We start from the raw sequence: 11,353 nt of genomic DNA, 5'->3' as shown, positions 1-11,353 counted from the left end.
ACTCTGCTGCTGCAGGACTGTGTCCACACCTCACTCCTGGGAGCCTCCCTGCTCTGCAGGCTCCCCTGGACACAGAGACTGCCCCAAGCCCTCCAAAGCAGCATTTCTCTTATCTCACCAGTCTGCAGGCACAGCTAAAGCACAGAGACCACACTTCCCCCACAAACTTCAGGCAGCTACTCCTGTCCAACACAACAAAGATCACCTTTGGGAACAAACAACACATTTTATTGCAAGGAAAGGAAACAAAAGCCAGGTTGTCATTTTGGATCTCAAAACCTGCACAGAAAACAGAGGTGTTTATGTCCATCCTTTGAACTTGGGAACGTTTCAATCAAAGGTGATCCGAAAGCTGCGCTCCTGCTCCTTGCGGCGGCTCTCACAAACCTTGGTCACCTCTTCCACCTTCCTCTGCAGCACAGCTGTGGCAGAAAGAAACAAGGGATTAATGTCACAGTCACCCCAGAACACAACCAGGCACGGTTTTGCTTACAGGAGGAAAAAAAACATTTTAGGAAGGCTTTTTTGGTAAAACACCAGCAGTTTTTAGGAGTAACTTCTCAGCAGAGGCCTCTAATCAGGCACAGCAGGAGAATTCAAGCCCAGAAGGGACAGTGCCACTGAAGGTGAGGAGGAACACTCCTCATGCATCCTCAGGAATTCAGGGATGAACAAACATTCACACACATGCTCCTGCTTCCCATTCACAGTCCCAAAAGGCTGCAGGACAAAGCTCACCTGAATTCTGGTCAATCCACTGCAGGGAATCCATGTGTGCATTCAAAATTTTACAGATCTGCTGAAGCTGAGCAGAGAGAGAAGGTGCAAGTCAGCTGTGAGACTGCATAAACAGCAAGAGGAGTCAAAGGCAAGTTTCCCCTTGCCCAGTTTCCCTAAGGCAGCAGCCACTTGGCCAGGGAGGTGTGTGCAGCAATGCTGCTACTTTGCTTCTCCTTACCAGCAAGAAAACTGCACAGTTTAGAGGATATGTCTGTGGCATTGGCTAATTTTAATTTAGACCTAGGAACCTAGCAGAACATTGCTCACCTTAGGCTTGAGGTGGCAAAATACAAAAGGAACATGGAAAAACTCAGTCTGCAATACTGAAGTGAAACTTTTACTGAAAAAAAGTTGCTGAGTACAGCCATAAAGAGCATCAAGATCAATTTAATATAAATCATAAAAATAGAAGTTTGCACTTACAGGGTCACTTGTGTCTGCTGGGCCCCTTGATGTGTTCAGGTGCTCAGTGATGTCCTTCAGATCTTGTGCCATGCGCTTCAGCTGAGCATCGATGTTTTCAGCCAGTTTGTAGCTGCAGAGCACACAGGAAACAAGATCAGAATGGTTAAAGACAACTCTGAAGACCTGCTGAAGACCAGTCACAGCAACTGTGGGCCATCTGAATGAGCTTCCACATCTGCAGCCAAGGCCTGGGAACAGCCAGAGAGGCTCCAAGCCCACATGAAGGGACTCCAAACCCCTGCCTCTCTTGATCTACAGACAAGCAGGAGAGTGGAGGACTTGCTGCAAGGCTTTGTGGGGACTGAAGGAAGGAGCAAGCCTGGATTCAGGATTCTTCATCTCTGGAACCAGACAAACACTGCCTTTAATTACCCTGCCATGATGCATCACTAAAGCCTTTCAAGGGGACTTGTAGCACAGAGAGTTCTCTGCTCCCACCAGTGCTGGCACTGAAGAATCATTAACTTTCTGAGATTACACCAAAATTGGTAACCTCTTCCCAGACAGCTGATTACACCAACATCCAAAGAGCTTTTCATGCTGATTCAAGGGCTACCACTCACTGTCCTAAAGAGTAAAATCTAAAGTTGCCCTGCATGGAACAGGATGAAATATCTGACAGCAGCCACTGCTTGTTCAACCCTGTCAGCATCCCAGCTCCATGTGCTGCTGGCTGCTGTGAGCACAGGGCAGTGCCCATCCCCATCCCCATCCCAGCAGCTCTGTGCCTCACGTCCTCTCCCGTTCCTCATCCGCGTGCTGCAGGTAGATGGTGCCACTCTGCTCCTTCACAGACTCCTCCAGAGGGGTCAGCAAGTCCTCCAGCTCCTTCTGCTGGGACAGAATGAAGTCCAGTTCCTGATCCAGCCTGCAAAGAGAAATGCCAACTGCTTCCCTTTCATGTTGCAGAGCTGTCCCACAGCCAGGCAGGACAATGCAGAGAAGAAATAAAATCATTTCAAGTGCTCCTGGTCTCCTACCTCTTCTGGTCAACCTTCACCTTCTCTACTTCTCTGTGTAAAGAAGTAATCTGAAAACAGAAGACATTTCATTACACCTTGAAAACCAAGAAGTCAGCTCTCCAAAGAAGAGAGGTGGGAGGCAGAAGGCAGCACCACGCCAGTTCTACTGGAACCAAGAGATGCTCACAAAGATCTAGAGACCCAAGAGGGAATAAGGGAGAAATGATCCTCCCTTGTTTCTCCTCCCTATTCCATGCCAATGATGGAATAAGCTTGGAATGATCCCCCCTAGGAGAAACTGGTATCACAGAGCAAAGGCACAGAAGAGATTTCCAGCTCCAAGGCTAAAGGCCAGAACAGACACACACAGAGACTGTGAAAAGCACCCAGGGGGAGCCCACAGCTCTTGCACCATGTTTCAGATGCCTGCTGCACCTGCAGCAGAGCCCTTGAAGGAGCAGAGCCAGCAGCACGAGGTTCTCTGGAGGCCTCCTCACCTTCTCCCCGTTCTCGATCAGCATGCGGTCCCAGGCATTGACTTGCGTGGCCTGATGCAGGAAGTGCTTCTCTTGGTCTTCCAGTTCCAGGCTCCACTTGTTGATCAAACTCTCCAGCTGGGCATAAGTCATCACTGGGGGGGCACTGAGAGGGAGTGAGGGGCAGCACAGCACAGGAGGTCAGGAGGGACAAACACCACAACTCTCAGTGATTCCCCCTTGCTCCTCCAGAGCCCGCCTGAGCCCTGCAGCTGCTCCTGCCCAGGCAGGAAAGGGTCAATGGGAACAAGCCCCCACCTGGCTGTGCTGGTTGTGGTTGTGGCAGCTGTGGAGGTCACAGCTCCAATGGCACCAGTGGTAGTCAGTGGCTTCAGGTTCAAGGGAAAGCCAGAAGCAGCAGTTGTCCCTGCAGGAAGAGATTCCAGTCAAGCAGCAGAAGGGGACACAGCTGGCACCTGTCAAACAGAGAGCAGCTCCAGGGTGCACTGCCCATGGCCCTGGGAGCTGCAGCAGATCCCTCTGAAGGGAACAACAGCAAATCCTACATCTGTCAAGGAGGGAATGAAAGCACCCCCAGCCCAAGCCTTGTCAATATCTCCATGTTTTACTGCTAGAACCAGGAACTGCCAGCACACCCAGCTCCTGCCCTGCACCTCTGCAGTGGGTGAGAGAGAACTTCTGTGTTTTCACAGGGATGGAAAAGGATCAGAGAAAGACAGACTGTGCTGGTTTCAGTTACTTGAGGGCTTTACAAATCACAGCTGCTGAGCTGCTACTCTAACATGGCCCCTTACACCTCGACAGAGCACTGAATTCAGTCTCCCTTCTCTTCTGTGACTTTCAGCATCCTGTTCCTACCAGTGGCAGTGCTTGTGGTGGCTGCTGTGGTTCCAGGAACCTTTAATCCAAAGCCAAGTGTCCCCAGAGTGGCTGTCCCAGTGGAACCAGTGGAGGTGGCACCCACTGTGAAGAGAAGACACCATTAACAGGTTGCATGAGCCAAGGAATGCAGGGCCCTTGGAGAAGCTGTGCCCAGCCTGCTCCCCTCGCCCTGCAGCACCCGGGAGCAGCAGCAGCCTGGCTGCCCCTTTACTGCCCCAGGGACAAAGCTGCCTGCAGAGACTCACGTGAGAGGCCCGTGCTGCTGGAGGAGGCTGGGGCTGAAGAAGTTGCCACGGATGCAAACAAGGAGGGCCCCGTGGAGCCCAGCACTGAGGTGGTGCTGGTGGTGGAGGCTGTGCTGGCAGCTGTGGATGTGACTGCAGGGACAAACAGCTCCAGCTGTACAAGCAGAGCACACTGAGCTCCCACCCCTGCACAACAACCCTGCTGGGAGGGTGACACCACCTGCCCAGGCACACCTGGTTCTTGGGCATGTCAGCACTTTAACCTCCTTTTCCTCTTGTTCTCCCTCCACTCTCTGTCTTTCACAGTCTGACCCCTTTAAGGTTGTGTCTCCCTTCCCCTGTGCTCCCCAAACAAGCACAGACCAGAATGTGGCCTGTGGGACACAATCAGAACATCAGGACACACTGTGCAAAGGCTCTAGGAGCTGCCACAGATCCCCACTGCCAGGGCAAACCCACAGCAACAAACACTTGTGGCCCCTTCCCACACCCCAGTATATTTGTCTACTTCCAACAGACAGCTATAGGCAGGAGGAGAGCAGATTCCCCAAAGCCTTGAGGAATTGTTTTCTAGAACAGCTTCCTACCTCCCAGCTTGGCTCCAAAGGTCAGGCTGGGTGCCTGGCTGGTGCTTGTGGTCAGTGTTGCTGTGGTTGTACTGGGGGCTGCTGTTGAAGGCTGAGCCCCAAAGGTCAAACCTGGAACCAGGAGCAAAAGGAAAACATGGATTTCCTTCCTGCAGGCCAAAGAGCAATTGCTGCCCAGCACTGCAGCCCCTGGACAGGCCTGTCAGAAACACCTCTGGCTCCAGCCCCTCGCTGCACTCTCTCCCAGCACAAGCCAGAGGCTGCAGAATCTGCAACCCCACTGCACCTTCAGACACCCCCATGCCAAAGGCTGCCAGCCTGCAGCTGTCCCCAAGGTTGTGTCACAGCACAGGGCACAGCTGGGACAGCCAGGACACACACACAGGACCACCACACAACTCCAGAAAGATTCAACCCACCCAGAGTGACACCAAACCTATAGCACAGCCCCATCTCCGTGACCCCAAACTGTGTGCCTGGAACACAGCCCCATCTCCGTGACCCCAAACTGTGTGCCTGGAGCACAGCCCCATCCCAGTGAGCCCAAACTGTGCCTGGAACACAGCCCCATCCCAGGGACCCCAGACTCTGTGTCTGTGTCACAGCTGGACACTCCACGCCCCCCAGGCTGCTCACCCACCTGTGGGCTGCCCCCCGAGGCTGAAGGGCACTGCTGCTGGGGTGGCAGCAGCCGGGGTGGCCGTGCTGGTGCTGGCAGCAGCTGCAGGGGCCGTGCCAAAGCTCAGCCCTGCCGACGTCGCCGGCGCGGCCGCGGTGCCGATGCTGAACCCGGCCGTGCCCGCCTGGCTCGTGCTGCCACTGGAGAAGGTGAAGCCTCCTGTTGTCCCAGAGGGAGCCGTGCTGCTGCTGCTGCTGCCTGCAGAGCCAAAGGCAAAGCCAGACGGGGCTGCTGCCTGACTCGAGGGGGTGCTGGTTGCCGCAGGGGCACCAAAAGAAAAGCCCCCCGTGATTCCAGCAGCTGGGGTGGCAGTGCTGGCTCCAAAGGTCACTTTTGGTGTGTTTGCCCTAGGGAAGAAAAGGAAAGAAAGGAAACCATTCTGCTTGAGACACACATCCACCCAAGCCCACAGCTGGCTTTCTCCCTCACCATGTGCTGACAGCAGAAACCTCCTCTCAAAAAGATGCACACCTGGCCAGGCTGTGTCCCACTTCTGACAACAGACTCCATCCAGCTGCTGTCTCCTGCCATCCCCCTTAGGGCTCTTCCTGCTGCCTGTCCCTTCATTACCTGCACCCACCCAGGTACCACAGGGCATCTTATGGCAGCACACTGAAGCTGCTCCTTCTCTCAGCTCACCATTTCCACTCCCTCTGCACAAGGCTGGCTTTTTCTGCTCGTCCCCATCTGAGCTCCTTCCCACAGCTCCCATCTGCCAAGCTTTGCCAGCAGCGGTTCTGCAGAACCACTCCAGAGCTCGCAGCCATTCCTGAACGGCAAATCCCTCCCAAACTGCCGCGAAAACATTCGGAGCACCCGGATCCGGGTCAGAAAGAACGAGACGTTTGACATTCGGCAGCAGAGCTTCAGCATTTCCGTGTGCCCGCGTCCCCAGCGCGGTTCCAGCCGGAACGGCGGAACATCTCCTTCCCCAGCGTGCGGGGCTCCCCGGGCGAGCAGCGGCCGGGCCGGGGCCCGCCGAGCACTGCGGGGCGCTGGGAAGAGCCGGCACAAGGGCCAAGGCTCGCTCCGAGCAGCTTTCCCCGCACAGCCCTCGCCCAGCTCCCACAGCACCCCGCTCGCTCCCTCCGTCCGTCTGTCCGTCCATCTGTCCGTCCGTCCCCGCCCGACCCCGGCTCTCACCCCAGCGGGAAGGCGGCGGCTGCCGTGGCGGCGGGGGCCGCGCTGGCCGCGCCGAAGCTGAAGCCGGAGGGCTGCGCGGCCGGGCCCGGCCTGCTGAAGGAGAAGAGCCCGGCGGGCTGGCTGCCGCCCCCCGCCGGCGCCGCGCTGCCGAAGCTGAAGCCGGTGGAGGCGGCGGCGGGCGCCGGCGCGGAGAAGGAGAAGCCGCTGCTGGCCGTGGTGGCGGCGGCGGCGGCTCGGGGCGCGCCCAGGCTGAAGGCGCCGCCGGGCGCGGCCGCCCCGAAGCTGAACTGGCTCATGGCGCGGCGGCGGCGGCGGCGCGGGCCGAGCTCCGGCTGCGCCCGGCGGCGCCGCGCCCGCGCGCGCCGCGATGGCGTCACCGCGCCCCGCCCGGGCCCGCCCCCGCGCCTTTCCGCCCTCCGCGGCCATTGGCCAGAGCGGCCGCCGCTCGCGGGCTGTGGGCTCCGATTGGCTGTTAGGGCGTGAGGGGCGGGGCGTGTCGGCGTTGCTATGGGGACGGGGGACGCGACTGCGGGAGCGGAGTGAGGGACGGGGAGAGACAGAGCGGAGTGAGGGACAGGGGAGAGACAGAGCGGAGTGAGGGACAGGGGACAGCGGGACAGGGGACAACGGGCTGGGACAGGGTACAGAGGGACAGGGGAGAGACCGGAGTGAGGGACAGGGGACAGCGGGACAGAGGAGAGACAGAGCGGAGTGAGGGACAGGGGACAGCGGGACAGGGGAGAGACAGAGCGGAGTGAGGGACAGGGGACAGCGGGACAGGGGAGAGACAGAGCCGAGTGAGGGACAGGGGAGAGACCGGAGTGAGGGACAGGGGAGAGACAGAGCGGAGTGAGGGACAGGGGAGAGACCGGAGTGAGGGACAGGGGACAGCGGGACAGGGGAGAGAGAGAGCGGAGTGAGGGACAGGGGAGTGAGAGAGCGGAGTGGGGGACAGGGGACAGCGGGACAGGGAGAGAGAGAGCGGAGTGAGGGACAGGGGAGTGAGAGAGCGGAGTGGGGGACAGGGGAGAGACAGAGCGGAGTGAGGGACAGGGGACAGCGGGACAGGGGAGAGAGAGAGCGGAGTGAGGGACAGGGGACAGCCGGCCGGGACAGGGGGCAGCGGGCTGGCAGTGCAGGACAGGAACACGTACCTGTCAACACAGGTCTCATTCAAACAGGCGACATTAAATCGGGAACTTTTTCCATTGCCTGGTTTCTTTGATCACTGCCTGACCTCTTTTTTCCTGTTTAGAATAACAGCCTTTCATTCCAGAGGAATCTGTCCATTTCAATGAGATAATTTCTAGAGAATTGGGTGGGTTTCAGTTAAATGTGCTGATTGAGTTACATTCCAATGGCAAAACATCTAATAGAAAAATTAATTTCCTATTCAGAACTCCTGGCCTGTTGCAGAACAAGAAACTTTACTTCCTTACCAAAAATTTCAGCTCAAATGCTAAGTGGAAAGAACTGCTAGAGTTTGGACACTTATCTGATGTTACCGAAGGAAAATTATTTCCTCTGATCAACAATTTCCAGGGTGCAACCAGTTCATACGGTTCAATGGCTGTTAGCTGTTGAAGTTCAGCATTCCATAAAGCCAGATAAGATAGCCTTTATCATTAAGTAGAAAGGAAATCAGCTGGCTCTGGAGGCCAAGAAGTAAATTTTTTTCACTTAGAAACCAGATAATAAAGGCCCTTTTCAATAGAGAAGGAAGCAATGTCAAAGTTAGCAGCACTGTCTGAGGATGGAGACCTGAGAATGTGTTGGAAAGTTCAGTGAAAGCATCTGTGCAGTACTTGTGGCTGCCAGAAAAATGATAGTTACATTTCTGCTCTAAACCCCTACATGCCGTATTTTTTACCTTGTGCTTCAGGAAACCAACACAAATGGACAGTGGTGTCTAGAGAGAACTTCTCCTACCGCTGTTTCCTTGTGACTCCTGACTGTGCTGGTGCCTTCCCTCGGAATCAGCGGTGGCCAGTGCTCAGTGCTGCACACAGGGGTTAAACTGCATTTCTCTGTGTGCTCCTCTGGGATTACCCCACCTTCTCAGGTGCCCTTGGCTCAGAGATACCAGGCTCTGCAAGAGGAACCAGTGCTGAGGACTATGCTCCACTGAGGCTGGAGGCATCAACAAGGTCAAGCTGACCTGCATTCCATATCAGAATCACTCCTGTGGAGAAAAAAAACGACAGGTTATTGTCACAGGGACTCATTTCTGGGGGGAACAGGAGGGCCAGTGTGTGGACATTGGAAGCAAGGACAGGTTACACAGGAAAATGAGGGAGATGCTGTTCAACAGTTCATGTGGCCAGAGCTTGGTTAGTGTTCAAGGACTTGTTAAAACATGTTAACAGCAAAAGGAGGCTCAGAGATCACACTGGTCTGCACTTGACGAGGTCAGACACCTCACAAACAGGGACATGGACAAAGCAGAGGTGTTTAATGCCTTCTTCCCCTCTGTCATTAACATCAGATGGGCCCTGGGACCCCTGGAGCTGTGACTGGGGGCAGGATAAACTCACAGCCAAAACTGAGGCTGTTTGATGCTTGCTGCTCCAGCTGGATGCACACAAATCTGTGGGGTTCATCCCAGGGTACTGAAAATGCCTGGGCTGTCATCACAGGATCTCTCTCCATTATTTTTCAAGTCTTGGGAGCCTGGAGAGGTCCCTGCACACTGGAAGGTGGTCAAAGTCCTAGTTGTCAAGATGAGCAAGAAGGAAGACCCTGGTATTTACAGTCCTGTCAGTCTCACTTCAGTGCCTGGTAAAATAGTTATTTTTCTGGGCATTATTGAAAATCATTTGAGAGACAACACAGTCTTTTGGCTTCCAGCAAGGAGCAGGTTTCTGGCTGAGAAAATGTCTCTGGATAAGTCTCTCATTCTTTTAAAGTTTCGGGACAGGGGGAGGGTGAGAGCTGAGTTTATTTATAGATGTATGCGTGTTTGTGTTTCCAGCTGCTCTCTCTCACGCTGCCCGTGCCCTGCAGAAGGAGGTGACCTGTTCCCACACGGTGGCACTGCTGGCCTGCCTGTGTCCCGCACGTGTCCCCTGCCTGCCCTGAAGGGTCCTCAGGATGGCCCGGGGGACCCTGGCATCTCTCAGAACCCCGGGCTGGTGAATCACAGAGCGATCTGGGTCACCTTCTGCTCCTCCTTGCCGGGTTTTGGGGAAGGGGAAAGGCTGGGTTACGCCAGCACTGAGAACATGGTGTGGTGAGAACAGTCCTGCTCATCCTGCTCCTGCCTCGCTGGCTCGGGGCACTCATGGGGCCAAACCCCTCCTGTTGCTCCTGTTTTCCCTGCCTCAGTTCCCCCCCCAGGCCCCTCTTGTTTCTCCTCCCTGCTGCCATGCTGAGCCACTTTTCCAACATAAGCTCCATCCATGCCTTTGCCCTCAAAGCCTGCTCATCTCTCCCAGCACCCCTGTAACTCCTCTGTAGCCCCACATTTCTCTCCACAGAGAAAAGCAAGGCACAATTCTTCCCAAGAATATTTCTGGGATTCTCTGAACCTCAGAGAAAGGAAACACAATTCTTATCATTTGCTGTGCCTTGTGCCAAAGTAGAATGCAACATGGAGATTGTTTACCCAGAGTGATGGTGTTTTCTTTCCTTGGCCTGTCAGGGCCAGGTGTGTGTGTGTGTGTTGGGACTGTTGGGGGACAGTCACGAGATTCTGGGCAGTGTGTGCAGGGTTGAGTCCTTGGCAGGTTCAGTTTAGATATATAGAATAATATAGTATAATAAAGTAATTAATTAGCCTTCTGATAAGATGGGGTCAGATGCATCATTCTCTCCCCTTGTCGGGGGCATCTCAGCATTGCAATACTCCACTCCTCCACACTCTTTTTTCCTCCTGTGCTTTCCTTTGTGCCCACATCCCTTTCCTCGTTGCCCCGTGCTGCCTTTGAGCAGCTCTGCTGGGCCAGAGCACAGACTGGCAGGTGCCTCAGGCCCTTCCTTTCCTCAAGTCAGGCTTTGGATTCTTTCATGAATGGCTCGGGCACCCAGGGCTCTGTCAGGTGCCCGGCCTGGCTGTGTTTCTGGACAAACAGCTGCGTCTCTGCTGTGGCCACGCTGGACTCTCCTTGTGGCTAGCACCCTGCCTGGCTCGGGCTGAGCTGGATTTGGGCCCTTCCCTGCCATGAGGGCATCCATCCGTCTGACCAGCCCACGCAGCTGCTAAACTGGGTCCCCGCCTGTGTTTTCCTGAGCGTGACTGTCTGTTTGTTAAATAATGTAGCGACACCAGGTTCCTTGAACTCAATTTCTCTTCCCGGGTAGCCATGGGAACAGCCGGTGGCTGCTGGTGCCGGGCTTGCCTCAGATCTGCTGCAAGGCTTTGGGGGAGCCTGCCTGAGCCCTGCTCCTTCCATCTCCAGCTGATGCTGTCCTGCCTGGCAGCTTCCCTTGTTTAGGCTTGTCTTCTTAGACTCTTCTTCAGCCAGCAGCATGGCTGTGGTCACAATTGTTGTGGTGTTGTGAGGGTCCCCAGGATGAGGTGAGAGATGAGAATTGCCTCCAAGTTCTCAGAAGGCTGATATATTATATGATATATGATATATGATATGTATGACGTATGATATATGATATATATAATATAATATAATATAATATAATATAATATAATATAATATAATATAATATAATATAATATAATATAATATAATATAATATAATATAATATAATATAATATAATATAATATAATATAATATAATATAATATAATATAATATAATATAATATAATATAATATAATATAACATAACATTATACCATACCATACCATAATTATATACTAAAACTATACTAAAGAAAGAGAAAGGAGACATCAGAAGGTTAGACAAGAATGAATAATAAAAACTCGTGACAGACTCAGCTGGCTGTGATTGGCCATTAATTAAAAACAATTCACATGCTGGGTAAACAATTCTCCAAATCACATTCCAGAGGGGCAAACATGGAGAAGCTGAGGCTTCTCATCTTGCCAGGAGAAGAAATCCTGGTGAAGGGATTTTTCAGAAAATATCGCAGTGACACATGGCTGTACTTTAAACTTGGAAATGTCGGGGATGATGGGGAGTTTGAGGATGATGA

General features: G+C 53.9%; 1 protein-coding gene across 1 annotated transcript; it reads right to left on the bottom strand.

Annotated features, from left to right (window-relative positions):
* Positions 1-212: 212 nt before the first annotated feature.
* On the bottom strand, positions 213-6,582 carry LOC311157832 (nuclear pore glycoprotein p62-like). Its single transcript, XM_084212808.1, has 12 exons — positions 6,241-6,582; positions 5,059-5,444; positions 4,419-4,529; positions 3,832-3,963; positions 3,563-3,667; positions 3,002-3,110; positions 2,705-2,849; positions 2,226-2,275; positions 1,979-2,113; positions 1,204-1,315; positions 739-805; positions 213-422 (listed from the first exon to the last, which is right to left on the bottom strand). The coding sequence occupies exons 1-12, from the start codon at positions 6,534-6,536 to the stop codon at positions 331-333; spliced, it is 1,740 nt and encodes a 579-aa protein (XP_084068934.1). The 5' UTR covers positions 6,537-6,582; the 3' UTR covers positions 213-330.
* Positions 6,583-11,353: the final 4,771 nt, after the last annotated feature.

The sequence above is a fragment of the Fringilla coelebs genome (genome assembly GCF_963513975.1).
Source record: "Fringilla coelebs genome assembly, chromosome: 11".
Taxonomy (NCBI): domain Eukaryota; kingdom Metazoa; phylum Chordata; class Aves; order Passeriformes; family Fringillidae; genus Fringilla; species Fringilla coelebs.
The sequence above is the reverse complement of the archived record's forward strand: the minus strand, read 5'-3'. Positions and strand labels throughout refer to the sequence as shown.